The 17825-nt window shown below is 41.4% G+C and overlaps 1 protein-coding gene across 3 annotated transcripts in view; it reads left to right on the top strand.

The window, feature by feature from the left end:
- The window catches only part of FAM53B (family with sequence similarity 53 member B), a 141579-nt gene that overhangs the window by 50901 nt on the left and 72853 nt on the right, over nt 1–17825 (top strand). For all 3 annotated transcript variants that reach the window (XM_087725952.1, XM_087725953.1, XM_087725954.1), the window contains one exon: nt 10860–11638. In XM_087725952.1, coding sequence (XP_087582078.1) covers nt 10860–11638 — 779 coding nt within the window. The remainder of the gene's footprint in view (nt 1–10859; nt 11639–17825) is intronic.

Below are 17825 nucleotides of genomic sequence, written 5' to 3'. Positions count from 1 at the left end.
TCAACAGCTAGGCCTACTCATGTGGTCACCAATGCTGTTGGCAGACTGCCGTTGGGATTTTTTGAGGTTTAACTGGCGAGTGGGAGCTTGGAACTATGTGAACTTCAGGAGACATTGTAGGACTACACAGCTGCTACAATATCTAGTGCAACATAGCAGGCCTTCTGGCTTCTTCTCTTGACTACTTTTTGCAATTTTCCGAATGTTCTGTAATCGAGCCTGGCAAAGGCTGCTCAGGGAATTCTGGGGCTGAAAGGGAAAGTTGAGTGAGAGGTTTCAAAGTTTAATAGCATTTGTATGCCGCCCAATCCCGTAGGACTCCGGGCGGCTAACAATACAAATAAATCAAAAGGAATAGAAAAAAAGAAGAGATAGATTTAAAAACACACCATGCACTCCATTCCAAGTGGGGCTGGACCATATTTTGGGGTCAACAGCCCCAGGCCTGCCGGAACAGCCAGGTTTTAGTGGCCTTACGGAAAGCCGAGAGAGTGGGAAGGGTCCGGATCTCTGCGGGGAGATCATTCCACAGGGCCGGAGCAGCTACAGAGAAAGACCTCCCCCGAGTAATCGCCAACCGGCATTGCCCGGTCGACGGTACCCGAAGGGGGCCCAATCTGTGAGATCTTATAGGTCGTTGGGAGGTATGTGGCAGGAGGCGGTCCCGTGGGTATCCAGGTCCTAAGCCATGTAGGGCTTTAAAGGTAACGACCAGCACCTTGAAGCGCATTCAAGAAGAAAGGGGGGTAGGAAGGAGGGAGGGAAGGAGGGAGGGAAGCAAGGACGGAAGGAAGGAGGGAAGGAAGGAGAGAAGAAAGGAGGGAAGGAAGGAGGGAATGTAGGAGAGAAGGAAGGGGGGAATGAAGGAGGAAAGGAAGGGGGAAAGGAAGGAGAGAAGAAAGGGAAGGAGAGAAGGAGGGAAGGGGGAAGGAAGGGAGGGAAGGAAGGAGGGAAGGAAGGAGAGTAGGAGAGAAGAAACGAGGGAAAGAAAGAGGGAGGGAGGGAAGAAGAAGTAGGACCGTTGTAAGATAAGATGGATCTATGGGATGGTAAGAAAGCAATCTTCAAGTATATTGTCAACTGTAGGGAAAAATGTTATAAATACATATTATTAATAACAGTTATGAGATCATATAATTGTGAATGTATATATGAAATTGATAAAAATAAAAAAAAATAAAAAAAAGTGAAGCGCATTCGGAGACTGATGGGAAGCCAGTGCAGCTCGCAGAGGATAGGTGTAACATGGATGTACCTGGGTACACCCGATATCGCTCGCGCGAGGTGACTGTGTTGGTCCCTCTCCCCTGGGTGAGAGCTGGGAGGGAGGAGTGGCTGCCTGCTTGGCAGGTGAGAGCGACTGGCCAGGGTACTGCTGGTGCATTGAGTGGATGTATTATGAGTGTGTTGGGAGATAAGGGGGTGCTGGATGTGATCCCTCTGTGGCAGTGAGGAAGGAGTGGTGCGAGTTTGAAGGCACTGAGAGCAAGTGCTATAGTGCCTGTAAGGCTGACCTTGCCCCTGACAGTTTGTCAGTTGGAGGGGTTTTTCCCCCCTTTTTAAGGGTTTTAGTGATGGGGAATAGAATGATTTTCAAGGAAAGCAGAGATGGGTGTTCTATTTCAGTGGTGTCAGGTAATGGGAGATAGGGAGATAAAGGGGGGGGCAGGCACAGGTGGTGCAACCCTCAGTGTTTAGTACCAGTCTTGTGTTCTGCCCCCTTGCAATCACCTCATTTACCTGGTCAGCAGATCTGTGGTGGCCCTGGTCTTAGGCTGCTGCTTTTAAATGTCAGATCAGCCTGCAGTAAGGCTAGCCTTATTGCTGATTTCATCCTTGAAGAGAAGGCTGATCTGGTTTGTATAACCAAGACCTGGCTGGGCCCAGAGGGAAGTGTTTTCCTCTTAGAAATGTGCTAAGTGGGCTCTTGAGCATGGCACCAGTCTAGACCTCAGGGCCGGGAAGGGCTGTGTGGCTGTTGTAATCAGAGAATCTCTAGCAGCCTCCAGGGCCACTGTTCCACAAATGTCCAGCTGTGAGATCCTTTTTCTTAGGTTAAAGGCTTAAGGGATCATGTGGGATTGCTACTGCTGAACCAGCCTCCCTACTGTGCTTCCCTCCCGAGCTCCTGGACCTCGCCAGGGGGTAGGCGGTGGAATTCCCGAGGCTTATAGTTCTGGGGGACTTTATCCTGCCATCCTTGGGGGGTAGGGTCAGAGGTAGCGCAAGATTTAATGGAAACCATAACTTCCATGGGCCTGCCCCAGGTCATCCAGGGCTCGACTAGGAATAGTGGTCACACACCTGATTTGGTGTTCTTGTCCCAGCAGTGCCTATGACCTGGAATTGGTGGACTTGTCCTTGGTCTCCCGGTCATGGTCAGATCACAGTCTGGTGGCAATGAGTTTCTCAAGAGCTGTACCCCACCCCATCCCCCACCCTGCAGGGAGGTAGGACCTATTAGATTGGTCCGCCCTCTACAACTAATGGGTTCCAGAAGAAGGGTTATAAATGCAGATCTGCTCTGCAGTCCAGCCGAGCTCTTAGTCACTGTTTGGAATAGGAAGGTGACTGTGGCTCTGGGTAGGATTGCACTCATGCGACCTCTCCTCACCCGTAGACCTGGGGTGGGGTATGGCAATCATAACTTTGAGGACAGATTGTATATAGCTCTTTTAAAGTCTGTCATAAGTTCAGACAAGTGCTAAACAACTAGTCCAATCGTTTCACCGACAAATGCGCACACGACAAAAGCGCGCCCACAAAACCGCGGCGAGAAAACCGCGATGTCGAAATCGCACGCACAACAGTGCGCCGACAACAGCGTGCCAACAAAAGCGCACCATCAACAAACAACGCGAAAACAAGGTAATAAACCTAAACCTAACCCTAACCCTTACCTTAACCCTAATTGCACTTTTGTCGGCGCGCTGTTGTGGGCGCGATTTCAACGTCGCGGTTTTCTCGCCGTTTTCTTTGTCATGCGCGCATTTGTCGGGTCACGAGTCCAATCAATACCCCAATCAAGGAACTGCCAAACAAGCTAACCGTAAACAGCTCAAGCAAAGAATTTCCAAAACCACTCCCACCGACACCGAGCGGGCAAGCCACTAGAATATAAATTGAGAGCAAACCTCATTCCTTACTAGCACTGATGATTACCTGCTTTGGGTAATGAAATGTCTGCAAGAAAACAATTGAGTTCCGAGAGTAACCAAGCTCAGAGAGCATCGAGGACCCCTCATTTCAACCCTGAGCCAAAAATATTCTCCTTTATTAGCCTAGTGATTGTTGAGCACTACTTGTATTTTGAAAAGATAAAAATTATGCTCTTATTCCTTTTCCTTTGCTAACACACCACCCAGATGTCTTTTATGATTTTTAAATGCGCCAAAGAAAGAAATCCTTGTATTTTAGACATCTTTTATTGTTGCAGCGAAACACATCCCTTAATGAGAAGCCGCTTGTCGTAAATAAATAGAAGGAACAATGTGAAGGCCACTGGTTTCCAGCATGTGATGTAGATTAATGCTTGATGAATTAGATGCAACTGCTTCACTCAACAGATGTGTGATAAAAACATTGGCTAAAAATAGCCTTGTTCTATATGCCATGCTCAAAAGCATACCCATATTTCAAAAATATTTAAAGTCCATAATTATGTGATATACTGCTGTAAATTACTTTTGTAAGTTATTATAAAGAAGAGGATTGTGGAGGAGAACAGAGCAGAAGGGCAAATCATGATGCATTTAACTTATTTTTGTGTCTTTAATTCGTAAGTTTTATAATGTATTTACAAAAGAAGCACTTGAAATAACTGAAACAAAAGATTGTGGATGCTTTTACTTATCAAATTTCTAAACCCCTCATGTTAACTTAATGACTCTGGGCAATTTACCATAACAAACAGCTGTGTAAAAATATAAATTAGAAAACAAAATTAAGAACAAAGTTAAAAATTAAGATGTTAAGTTAAAGAGACGGAGGGAGCAGCCTCAATCCACCGACCGTCTCATGGCTGCATAGCACTTGTAGAGCCCCATCTCAATTAGGGTTCACCGACAAATGCGCGCCCGACAAATGCGCGTCCGACAAAACCGTGCCGACAAAACCGCGCCCACAAAAGCACGCCATTAACAAACAACATAGTGGGACGCGAAAACAACGTTATAACCCTAACTCTATATAACGTTGTTTTCGCGTCCCACTATGTTGTTTGTTTTTGTGGGCACGGTTTTGTCGGATGCGGTTTTGTCAGGTCATGCTCAATTAGCAGAGACAGGTCTTCACACTATTCTGGAAGACTAGCAAACCTCATCTCTAGAACATACAATGTTCCAAAGATTTCCTTGTTTCTTTTTCTTCTTTTTCGGCTGTCATCATCTTAAATAAATTTGCTCAGTTTTAGTTTTAATCTTGCTCCTGCTCCCATTTAAGATAATATTTGTATAACAGAGAAATTGCATGGATATTATTTCTATTGTCACCGACACGGCAGTTTTTTTATCTTCTATAAGTTTTTATATGAACCTGCTGGGAGAATTTTAAGTATCTCATCAGTGTATTAATATCAGAGGTGGGTTCCTACTAGTTCGCACCTATTCGGTAGAACCAGTTCATCAAATCTACCGAACCAGTTAGAAGAGGTTCCACCAGTGGACCCGGAAAGCAGGCCACACCTACAGAAGAGGTTCCAAAATTTTTTGAAACTATCTTCTATAAGTTTTTATATGAACCTGCTGGGAGAATTTTAAGTATCTCATCAGTGTATTAATATCAGAGGTGGGTTCCTACCAGTTCGCACCTATTCGGTAGAACTGGTTTGTCAAATCTAAACCGGTTAGAAGAGGTTCCACCAGTGAACCCGGAAAGCAGGCCACACCTACAGAAGAGGTTCCAAAAGTTTTTGAAACCCACCACTGGTCCTTGGATATGATTATTCTACACTATCATGCTCCTATTTATAAAACTCAGGGCCTCTGTGAAAGGTAAGGATGACTACTGCGTTTGTGGTGCAATCAGAACATTGCATGTGTTGAAGTTGTTTTAACGCAAACCAAAGATGCCTTTTAAAAAACAAGTTTACATCATATTCTTATGCATGCCAGCGCTGTGTGTGAGGTAATTTAAGGTGGTTCTGACAAGTGTCGTCGGCATCTTCATATCTGGTCACATGGGTGGCAAGCCACTCCCACCCAGTCACATGGGTGGCAAGGCACTCCCACATCCACAGAGTAGGTTTGAACAATTTTTGAAACCCACCACTGATTAATATCTATATTTACGTTAGTTGACTAATGTTGGTGCTTAGTCTAAATAAGACAGGTATTCCATTGGTAAGAAGTTGTTTTTAATTGGCGGCTCAGTCCATGGTAGATATGGCTGCATAGCACTTGTGCCCAGGTTCAGCTTATATACCAGTTATCCTCCTTTCTTGAGAAGCTAGATCTAGTATTAGTTGTCCATGCTTTCATATATAATTGCTGCAACTCACGCTCGAAGCATGCTTAGAACTTGGGTTAGTGCAAAATGCAATCATTGGTTTGCTTTTTAGTTCTTGCTTTGTTGTATCATAAGCTTATCTTGTCTTCGTTTTACAGGCTAACAGTTGTTTTCACACAGTTCAAAGTACTGTTTTCCTTTATCTTATACGCTTGTACTTTTTAAAAATATCCTTGTTTTCTGAAGTTGACGAAACATGTGTATATTCAGAAATAAAATCAATGCAATTCAGTGGTGAAGTTATGCCAGTTTATTGTACAGAGGGATGACTTAAAAAGAAAACATAGAATTAAACAAATGAAAAAAACCTCTTTTCCTCTCTGTTGGCAGAGCTTGGGATGGTTCAGAGACTGCATTATCAAAGCTTTCCATTCTGTGGGTAGAATGGCCTTGTTCAAGCCCTTTAACTTGTAAACCATCTTCCAGGTAGCTACTGGGTTGAAAGGTGACTCAGAAATTATTTTGTGAACAAATACGATATAAATAAGGCTCCAGGATCCTGTTATTATTGGCTATAGCTAGTATGAGATTTTTGCTTATCATTTAAAGAGGAAGATGGAGGGTCGGATGTAAGCAGGATGAACTAGTTTAAATCAACATAACTAATGAATTAAATAAAATACCAAAGGAGAAGGCCAACTAAAATAATGAATTACATTCTAGTTTCCCATATTGAAGGGAGATATTAGTATATTTTAACAATTTAAGTATAATGGTTTGCATTATGTTTTGTAGTATTATAAACATTTTACAGTTTTTATAGGTGACATGCAATTTTAATTGTTGAACACTATAAGTAGTCCTTGATATACCACAATTAGAACCACAAACTCCAGTCACTAAAGAAAGCAGTGAATCATGGCCAATTTTACAGTTTTATTTGCTGGGGTCATTATGTGAACGACGTGATCGTTAAGCAAATCCACCCTCTCTCCCCCCCCTTTGATTTTGTTGGAAACCCCTTGGGAATGTCGCAAATGGCGATCACATGATCCTAGGATGCTGCAACCAATGTAAAATACATGCTGGTTGCAAGATGCCAAATTGCAATCACATCACCACAGGGACTCTGCAACCATTGTAAGTGTGAGGAACACTTGTAAGTTACTTTACATTGTAACTTATTTATTAAATTTATACAGCCGCCAACTCACACAGAGGTGATTCATGACTTCTTGGAAATGTAGCAATAGCAGTTAGACTTATATACCGCTTCAAAGGGCTTTCAGCCCTCTCTAAGCGGTTTACAGAGTCAGCATATTGCCCCCAACAACAATCCGGGTTCTCATTTTACCCACCTCGGAAGGATGGAAGGCTGAGTCAACCCTGAGCCGGTGAGATTTGAACAGCCGAACTGCAGAACTGCAGTCAGCTGAAGTAGCCTGCAGTGCTGCACTCTAACCACTGCGCCACCTCGGCTCCTAATGTGAACTATGCTTGCTATACATGTCTTTTTAAAAACACATTTTTTAAAAAACCTTTTAGCCTACCCTTTTAGTCTAACTACAGACATTATTTGCTGATTCCTGAACTAATTGGAAGGTTTGGCATTTTATAGAGCAAACCACAATAAATGTATTTCAGATTAAGTTTTCATGTATTTTGTTGATCTCATGTATTTTCTTTGCAGGCTTTTCTCCTAATAAATATTCATAATAGATACACACACATCACTAAGAACAGAATTTCCTCTTATTAAAACCTTCATCACTCAAGTCTTTGAAATTGAATCCACCCTATGTACACCCCCATGTCATTCTGCTTAAATAGTCCTTTCATTCATCCAAATTGTTAGGATACTGAGCTGCTTTCGAGCACAATTAAATTTGCAGTCTAACGCTTTGAGATTGATTGTAAGCCTTAATAACGTAGAGGTTTAAAAAAATGTTCTCAGTGCTGTAATCCCCAGTATTTTTGCTTCATGCTGAATAAGATATTAAATGGCCATTCAGATATGGCTAAAACTATATTTCATGCGTAAGCAGTTTCAGTTCCAATCTTCTGATTTCCTTTGTCTCTTAGAAGAGAGAACAAAGTAGAAGAAACAAGCCACCACTCCTGATAATAGTACAGAATCTGTTGCTTTTCTCTGCCGCTATTCTCATGGTTTGTTTCTTAACAAAGCTACCGTCAGCTGAATTTAAGTCAGAACTTTAATAACTGTCAACCACAGCAGATGTAGGTGAGATGTTGAAATGAATCAGTAGCTCATGGCAGCTTACAATGGAGGTATAATTCTAGATGGTTTCATTTTTAACCAAAAGTCGGGGGAGGGAAGAGTCCACATATTCGGGATTTTCCTGCTCACTGACCAGTGGTGGGTTTCAAAAATTGTTCGAACCTACTCTGTGGGTGTGGCCTCCTTTGGTGTGGCCTCCTTTGTGGGAGTGGCTTGCTGCCCATGTGACCAGATGGGAGTAGCTTGCTGCCCATGTGACCGGATATGAAGATGCCGACGACACTTGTCAGAACCGCCTTAAATTACCTCACACACAGCACTGGCATGCATAAGAATAGGATGTAAACTTGTTTTTTAAAGGGCATCTTTGGTTTGCGTTAAAACAACTTCAACACACGCAATGTTCTGGTTGCACCACAAACGCAGTAGTCATCCTTACCTTTCACAGAGGCACTGAGTTTTATAAATAGGAGCATGATAGTGTAGAATAATCATATCCAAGGACCAGTGGAGGGTTTCAAAACTTTTTGGAACCTCTTCTGTAGGTGTGGCCTGCTTTCCGGGTCCACTGGTGGAACCTCTTCTAACCGGTTCGGTAGATTTGACGAACCGGTTCTACCGAATAGGTGCGAACTGGTAGGAACCCACCTCTGTCTCTGACCCACATTCCAACAACACAGTAATGTATCTTTAAGATCACAATGAACTTAAAAGAGGTTTCTGGATTGGCCATAGCATGAACTGATCCATGGCAGTACATATTAAAGGTGAATGGTTTTTTCCCAATGGAAAAAAATATTTTTTCCTAAATTCAAGTGCTGAGTATGAGCAAAACGTAAGGACAATAAAATATAGATGAAGGTTGTTTGGACGTAATATTTAAATTTATGATTAACATATTGTTGAGCACCATGGGAATAAATTGCTATAAGCATCGGGGTCATCTGTTTTCCCCATGTCTCCTTCCCCCTCCTTCCAATTTAGAGAACCAACTTCATCCAAATCCAGATGACCAAGATTTACTGTAGCGATAGTTAGAGCCAAGGTGGCGCAGTGGTTAAATGCAGCACTGCAGGCTACTGCTAGATCAGCAGGTCAGCGGTTCAAATCTCACCGGCTCAGGGTTGACTCAGCCTTCCATCCTTCCGAGGTGGGTAAAATGAGGACCCAGATTGTTGGGGGCAATATGCTGACTCTCTGTAAACTGCTTAGAGAGGCCTGAAAGGCCTATGAAGCGGTATATAAGTCTACTGCTATTGCTATTGCTAGAGGAAATCAAGCCAATTTTACATAATACTTTACAGGACTATTTGAAAGAATCTTATTGTACATAAAATTAACCATTGTTTAGGATTTGTGTGACACTAAATTTGCTTAAATCTAGATACCAGAGTCTTTTGAAAGGAGAATATTGTGAATGAAAAGATCTCTGAAAGACATAAAGAACCAAATGTAGACTCTGATTTTTAGTAATATAGTTAGATCTCATAAGGACTACTATGTATGATAAGAAATACTACTTTTTCTAAAGCAATAGCACTTAGCAATAGCACTTAGACTTATATACCACTTCACAGTGTTTTACAGCCCTCTCTAAGCAGTTTACAGAGTCTTGCCCGCAACAATCAATCACTGCACCACCACAACTTGTATCATGCTCCATTTTAAGTCAATAACCTACAAAAACAAATCTTAAGGATTAATCCTAAAGAGTCCCTGGAGATTTTTCTTGTAATGTATTGTGCTTTTCAATTATACAGGTGATAAGGGATAAATAGCACTAATGAATGTATATTATTAGACAGCAAATACAAAGGGATACTGTTGTGGCCCGGCAGGAGCCATTGGAGCTGCCGCCAGACTCCAACAGCGAGGGGTCTTATGGGTCGGCCCTGGAGGAGGTGGAGGACCCTGGACAGGGTTCCGACTCCGAGCAGGGCGAGGAGAGACTGGTTAGCCACCAGGTGGCGTCTGAGCCTTGGATCAGTGGGGAGGAGACAAGAGTGAGTGATCCAGAAAACACCTGTGAGTTGTTCCGGGATGCACGCCGTCGAAGGGCGTCAAGAACAACGGCGTAATTACAAGAGGTGATTACGCTCAGCTGAGGCTCATTAAGATCCCCTCCTGATTATAAAAGAGACTGCTTGTGCCACGCCTTTCTGCAGAAGTCAACGTTAAGGACTATCCAGAAACAAACTTGGCAGGCTGGATTGCTGCCAGAGTTTGTTTGCATTGCTGCCAGGGTTTGTAGGACTTGCTGCCAGAGTGCTTATCTCTTTGTTTATGTGGCTTGCAGCCAACGAGAGTCTGGACTGATTAAAAGAAACCTTCTCATTTACGTTGGTTTCGGCTTTCGTTCCTGGACGGAGGAGTGGGGTCAGAACAGGATACCACTTGTTGAAAGGCTATATGTCTGTGATTCTGGACAGGTAGAAGCCTCTGGATACACCCATCTTTGCCGCTCTTTTTATAGTGACATTTGAACAAAATTTATTTTTCTGATAATGAATAGATATCTTGTCCATTCCGACACCATTTCTCTTCCGTGGTTGCTTAAAGACGAATGAATGGTAGTCATAGCACAGGTAGCTAGATTCTATGCAGCAGCACTAAAGATTTGCCAGAACCTGATGAATAATCCATTATAACTATTTTATATTATTAATGCACTAAATCTTTTGATATCATCAACCCGTTGTACTTTTATTATTACCTAATAAATATAGGCATTCACAATTTAAAGCCTAATATTATATTATAGCTTAGGCCTTGCTCTTGTGCATGTGCCACTGACAGATAGGCTGCTAAGTTATGACTTCAACATAGATTTTATTTGTTGTGTGTTGTTTTACAATGAGCCAAGGTGGCGCAGTGGTTAGGGTGCAATACTGCAGGCCACTTCAGCTGACTGTTATCTGCAGTTCAGCGGTTCTAATCTCACCGGCTCAAGGTTGACTCAGCCTTCCATCCTTCCGAGGTGGGTGAAATGAGGAACCCAGACTGTGGGGGCGATATGCTGACTCTGTAAACCGCTTAGAGAGGGCTGAAAGCCCTATGAAGCGGTATATAAGTCTAACTGCTATTGCTATTGCTATTTACTCTTTGAGCATTTTTAATTTGACTGCAATAAATATTTGACTGATTGATTGTATATCATTTTATCCTTTAAAACTAGAAAATGACAGATGGAGAGATCTCAGCAGGAAATACCCCCTTCAGGTCGAACAGCCAAGTGCCAACATTTGGGACTGCTTGTCTAACAAAAGTGATGAAAGCTCCTTGTGGCAGAGGGAGCCAGCTAACGCATGCTCAGTAACCAACTTGATCAAGGATCTCAGCCTTAGCGACCGCAATGGCAACCCTTCAGCACCTCCCAGCAAACGCCAGTGCCGATCACTCTCTTTTTCCGATGAGATGTCTAGTTGTCGGGCTTCATGGCGGCCCATGGGATCAAAGGTCTGGACTCCTGTAGAAAAGAGACGCTGCTACAGCGGGGGAAGCGTGCAGCGTTACTCCAATGGATTCACAACCATGCAGAGAAGTTCAAGCTTTAGCCTCCCTTCCAGGTCGAGTACTCTTTCCTCATCATACGACCAGATGGGATTTAGCAATAGATTTGGCTGTCCGCCATGCCACGGAATGCGAAAGTCAGCCACGTACGGACAGACAAGTGATATTTGGGGTAATGACCATGGCTCTCCTGAGAGTGGCAGGATTGACATTCAGCGATCTCTCTCTTGTTCCCATGATCAAATTTCCTTTTCGGAATATTGTCTGCCCTCAGCAAACAGCACACCTGCCTCGACACCAGAGTTGACAAGGCGCTCCAATGGGCTTTCTCGAAGTCGGTCTCAACCATGCGTCCTTAATGACAAGAAAGTTGGAATTAAGCGAAGACGACCTGAAGAGATAAAGGAACAAAGACCTTCATTGGACCTTGTCAAGATGACACAGGTAAGAATCGATTATTTCACACTGGGAATAGCATGGTCAAACTTGACATTTACAAAACAACACGAAGGGGTTTGTGTATGCATTGATGTCTGGGTTCCACCACAAAACCGCGGACGACAAAATCGCGGTCGACGAAAGCGCGCATTTGACGTCATCACAGCGCGACGAAAACATCGCGCTGTGATCGAAAAATGTAAAAATAAAGCGAAAACCTTACCCTAACCCCCCCAAACCTAACCCTAAACCTAACCCTAAACCTAACCTTAAACCTAACCCTTAACCTAACCCTAAATCTAACCCTAAACCTAACCGTTAACGTAACGCTAAACCTAACGCTAACCCTTAACCTAATGCTAAACGTAACCCTAACGCTCTAAACCTAACCCTAACCCTAACCCTTAACCTAACCCTAAACCTAACCCTTACTTTTATGTGAATCGGCTTGCTTTAATTTAATTTTTATTTCAATTTTTAATTTTTTTCGTCGCGCTGTGATGACGTCAAATGCGCGCTTTCGTCGATCACGCTTTTGTGGACTGCAGTTTTGACGGGTCACGGATGTCTGCACTATTTTGACACTGTCAGAGTTAAAACTCTGAAAACTGAATACTTTCTTCATCTAGTTTTAGTTCTTTACCTAATTCCTTATCTTCTTTCTGTGCATGGGTCAAAATTCATGATTACTGTAATTAATATTTTCTCTTAACTCCCCTGCGTTTGAAGACTATTTTCATTTTTATTCTGAACAAAGCTCTTCTGAAACTTTTTTAAAAAAATTACTCACCTTATAATGTAACTTTCAAATAAATAAATTTCTTACAGTTCAGCATTATTTTAAACCGAGTTGTTTTCCTCTAGGAAGAAAGATATTGGCAATATTTTTTGACCTTATATAATTAACTGTTGAAGAGGTGGCTTATATACCGTGGAAACTGGAGGAAACCTCAACGGCACCGGTGCTCACTTATTTTCTGTTTTGAATTCTCTAAACTGGGGAGTTCATTGTCTAAATGAGTTTTGACTTCAGAGTCACAACGTCTGTAATTTTCCACTTCGTTGTTGCTCTTCTCTTCAAGCAGCAGTATTTTCCTGTTCACTCAGGGATCCAAAGAGCTGAACAGATAAGAGATCTGAACTATATATCGGAGGATGTGACACCCATACATTTTTACTTTCAGAACAACAAAAAAATGTTTTTAAAAAGTGTGTGCTGCCTAAGTGAGCTGTAAGAACTCTTAAAGTAAAGAATCCTTAAAGCATGCCAAGTCCCTTTCATTCTTGTATCTAATAACTGAAGTGTTATGATTCAGCAGTTCTATTGTCATTAATTTTAGGAGCTTATGCTACTTAATAAAATATCAGCACTTTTGTATAATCCAGAGATATATCAGACTTGAAAAGTAACTTGTGCATTAATTTTGCTTTTCTATCAGAATTCCAGTTTTGCTACCATGACATGTCTATGGTCTGGCCTACATAGTCATAAGGCTACAGACACTGGCTGTAGATCTGTAAAACAGCCACGTATCTTGAGGAGGCTTTGGTATTAGTTACCTTGAATTTTGGTATTTCTTCCGAATAAAATATGCTGCAGTAAATGTTCCTATAGCAATAGCAATTAGACTTATATACCGCTTCATAGGGCTTTCAGCCCTCTCTAAGCGGTTTACAGAGACAGCATATTGCCCCCAACAACAATCCGGGTCCTCATTTTACCCACCTCGGAAGGATGGAAGGCTGAGTCAACCCTGAGCCGGTGAGATTTGAACAGCCGAACTGCAGAACTGCAGTCAGCTGAAGTAGCCTGCAGTGCTGCATTTAACCACTGCGCCACCTCGGCTCTATAGTTTTTCTTAAGAGCCTATTTCTTCACCAAGTGCTCTTTTTCGTTTTTGTTTTTACTTTAGAACCGAGGTGGCGCAGTGGTTAGGGTGCAGTACTTCAGGCCACTTCAGCTGACTGTTATCAGCAGTTCAGCGGTTCAAATCTCACCGGCTCAGGGTTGACTCAGCCTTCCATCCTTCCAAGGTGGGTGAAATGAGGACACAGACTGTGGGGGCGATATGCTGACTTTGTAAACCGCTTAGAGAGGGCTGAAAGCCCTATGAAGCAGTATATAAGTCGAACTGCTATTGCTATTGCTATTTACCTGATTAAAATATCTCTTGATGGAAGGAACTTTTCTCCTCTCCTTTCTGTGATGTATTCTATATACCGTATACCCTTGGCTGATGCAAAAAGTTGATTTGTTTTTGTTTAAACTTTTTATTCCCTAATGAAGTTTGGGTAAGGAGATATATGCAGGGGTGACTTCGGGGGCAAATAATGCATTAAACTCAGTGGTGGGTTTCAAAACTTTTTAGAACCTCTTCTGTAGGTGTGGCCCGCTTTGTGGGAGTGGCTTGCTGGTCATGTGACCAAGTGGGAGTGGCTTGGCAGCCATGTGACTGGGTAGGCATGGCCAACTTGTAAAATGTGGTGAAACTCACTTAACAACGCTCTTGCTTAGCAACCAAAATGTTGGCTCAGGAACTCTGGCATTTGAAGCACACAAGTCTTAAAGCTGTCAAGTTACAAGACCCTTGCACCCCTAATCCTTTAGAAGCAAAACCCCAGGGGTGTTCAAACTTGACAGCTTTAAGACTTGTGGACTTCAACTCCCAGAATTCCTCCTCTCGCTCTTCATCTTGATGATGTGCGGACGGGCAGGGGGAGGGAGCTGGAACCGGTTCTAAATGGCACTGTAGATTTGTGGAAGAGGTTAGAACTGGCCGGAACCTACGCCTGATTAAACTGCTTTGGAATTCATGCCTGAAAATGTGTGAAATGTAATATGCTAATATACTTTTATTAGCCAATAAACTAGATAAGTAGTTAAAAATTATACTTTATACATTATACTTTATATATTATTATACTTTAGGAGTCCCAAGTTGAAATTCTACTACTTGGATTTCCCAGAAGTTTTTTAGTCTCTTGTACTTGCAGAAATCTTTAAAAATATATAGTTCTTTGTGTCTATATCTAGGAATATTTGAGTATTAAGGAAGGAAGCCAGAAAAGGAATTTCTAAATGAAGCATTTTTTGTATTACTTAATTTTTTTTTAATCAGCAGGGCTTTAAATATATCTTGCATACATTCAGGAGAGCATTGGGGACTTTCAATTGCTTTATTGGGATAAAAAGATTAAGGGCAACTGTAGTGAAAAGGTGTGCCTTTGGAGTTGCTCTGGAATAGGAAAATGTACAACAAAATTCATGTCTTACCAAAGAAGAATAAAGGTAGGACAGTGATAAACTTGGATCTGCTGTTATATATTTACCCCCAAGAAGATTGCTAGAACCATAAGGTAAATATTAGGGTATAAATCTAATCTGCAAATTGAACTTCGATCCCAATGAAATAAGCGAGATAATTTAAACGGTGTTGGTATCAAAGGAAGAACGGCGCTTTTAAAAAAGCACTCCAATCTCAATTATTTAAGCCTCTCAGAATTATTAATTTAAATGACTTTTTCAAGTGTTGATGTAGGTTTCCTTAAAGAAATCAGAAAACTTACCTTACTCTTCATGTATTGCATCAACAGTATTAATATTGCTTTATAATTTAGCAGCAATCTCTCTCACTCTCACTCTTACTCTTCCCGATTAAATAAGAATTTAATCTTAATTTGATTTCCATTCATGCCTGATCTAGTTTCAGGTTAAAATGTTACAAAGTCCAATTGTAGGCTACATTAATTGATGCAGAATAAATAAATTTGTTTTCTGCACTTTGTCATGAACTGAAGGTTTCATTCTGTAAGTACAGCTTATTTTTACATGTAAATATCTATATTGTCTTTTCTACTGTTGGAAAATGATGTGTGTGTTTTAAATCACAAAGAATTAAACAGAGAGAATTATTGCTGTCTTAATTTATTGAGGATCCAGTTAAACTTCCTGTACCAAAAAACGATAATCTGAAATAGAATTTGGTAATATAATACAAACTTTCCTTTAATTGTAGAACTGTAGTTGTTGTTTTTAAGTTATTTTAATAAACCTAAACTAAGTTCAGAGTGTTTTATAACTTTAGATATTCTCTAAATTAATTTGGGGGTTTTTTTTAGTCATTATAGTGTCCTGGATACCAAAGTCTAAAATACTTTTAATGTAGTTGTTACAAATAATTTATTTGATTGCTAAAATATTTTTAAAATATTCCTACTTTATCCTGAAAATTCAGACAGTTAGAAGAACAATCTTGTATGCCATCAAGTATATAAATGCCTCAGTGAGAAAAGTAGCATTTTCACACTTTAAGTACATTTTCTGTTAAGGGTGCCCTCAAACGTTGATGGGGTACTCACTATATCTGACAGTGATGGAGAGGAACACAATATGTTCTGCTGTACAGCAAGATCCCTACTGTGCAAAACAATGCAAGATCCAGCATTGAAGTTAACCATTTCTGTTGTGTGGGTCCTTGTGTGATCTTAACCATCTGGATGAAAGAACTAAATAAATTAGTCCCAAATGGCAAATCAGAGATCTAAAAAGGTTTTGATAGAATATTACAAGGAGGCATTCAGGCAAAGCAGGCTTCCATGTAATTGTAATTGTGATCAGTCTTTTTCATCATATGCTGGATTTAATGAATGCAAGAAAAGGGGGGGGGGAGAAAAACCGAACCAGCCACCAGGAAAAAAAACAAAAAACCATTTTCCTAATTTATTAGTTACTTAGACGCCATCATTTCAGTTCACATTAACAAATTTTTCGTATTGCTTTGCTCAAAATACCATTTCATAAATCTACCTTCCAGGAAATCAGAAAACATTTCCCTAAGAAATGGGCTGCAGCCAATTAATTTTTTTTTAAAATAAACCCTGAAAAAGGGGGCTGGGCAGAAGCTGTTGTAGTGAGGATTGAAATGGAGTGGGGCAAAAGGAATTGAAAATAGTTCTTGAACTTCGCACACAAATGCTAAATCTTAACAATTTCCAGCACATGTTAGAGGTACTCTGAAAAACCAGAAAGCTTTCATTATAAATTGAATACTGAGTAGTCTTAATAGTTAATAGTCTTTAACCACTGCGCCGAGGTGGTGCAGTGGTTAGAGTGCAGCACTGCAGGCTACTTCAGCTGACTGCAGTTCTGCAGTTCGGCTGTTCAAATCTCACCGGCTCAGGGTTGACTCAGCCTTCCATCCTTCCAAGGTGGGTAAAATGAGGACCCGGATTGTTGTTGGGGGCGATATGCTGACTCTGTAAACCGCTTAGAGAGGGCTGAAAGCCCTATGAAGCGGTATATGTCTAACTGCTATTGCTATTAAATGAATAACAATTTTTAACATTTCAGCCCTTACTTTAATTCACCATGATTGTTTTAGGCCTAACAAATGTAAAGATACAGGAAAGGTTGTAGATGTACACCTACTGAAATATAATATAGATAGGTTTTTAAAAAATAAGGTAGAAATATCAGAATTTATTAATCCTGATTGTCAGGTTAGGACATTCTCCCAAATGGATAAAAACTAGAGAGTTTTTAGTAGAGATTCTCCTTACATTAACACTAACACTGATACTTTTCGGGATCACAATGGTGGTGAACCAAGCAGGTTTTACAACTGCCCCCCAAACATGTGGCCATCACAATAATCCTGTGGTTATGTGGTTACAATGCAAGCAATTAGTTTTTGGGGTCACTCCCACTTACAATAGTTGCAACATACTGTAGTCACATGATTGCAATTTGCAACCTTCCCTGTTGGCTTCCCAAACGTAAAGTCAATGGAGAAGCTAGTAGGAGGTCACATGTCACTCGAATAAATAGCTGGCTTTTCTCCTTGACACAACCTCAATGCGCCTACCCACATGCCTGCACTCATACAGCACCTCCCTGGCCCACATTCCATAGCACCCACCTGCTTACTGGCTTGCTTTCAAGTCGCCTCATGAGCCGAGGTGGCGCAGTGGTTAGAGTGCAGTACTGCAGCCACTTCAGCTGACTGTTAGCTGCAGTTCGGCGGTTCTAATCTCACCGGCTCAAGGTTGACTCAGCCTTCCATCCTTCTGAGGTGGGTGAAATGAGGACCCAGACTGTGGGGCGATATGCTGACTCTGTAAACCGCTTAGAGAGGGCTGAAAGCCCTATGAAGCGGTATATAAGTCTAATAAATAAATAAATGAATGAATGAAT

The sequence above is a fragment of the Thamnophis sirtalis genome, unplaced genomic scaffold, assembly GCF_051295495.1.
Source record: "Thamnophis sirtalis isolate CommonGarterSnake01/CBP01778 unplaced genomic scaffold, rThaSir2_p1.2 scaffold_11, whole genome shotgun sequence".
In the NCBI taxonomy this organism is placed as follows: domain Eukaryota; kingdom Metazoa; phylum Chordata; class Lepidosauria; order Squamata; family Natricidae; genus Thamnophis; species Thamnophis sirtalis.
This window is presented reverse-complemented; position numbering and strand designations above follow the sequence as displayed.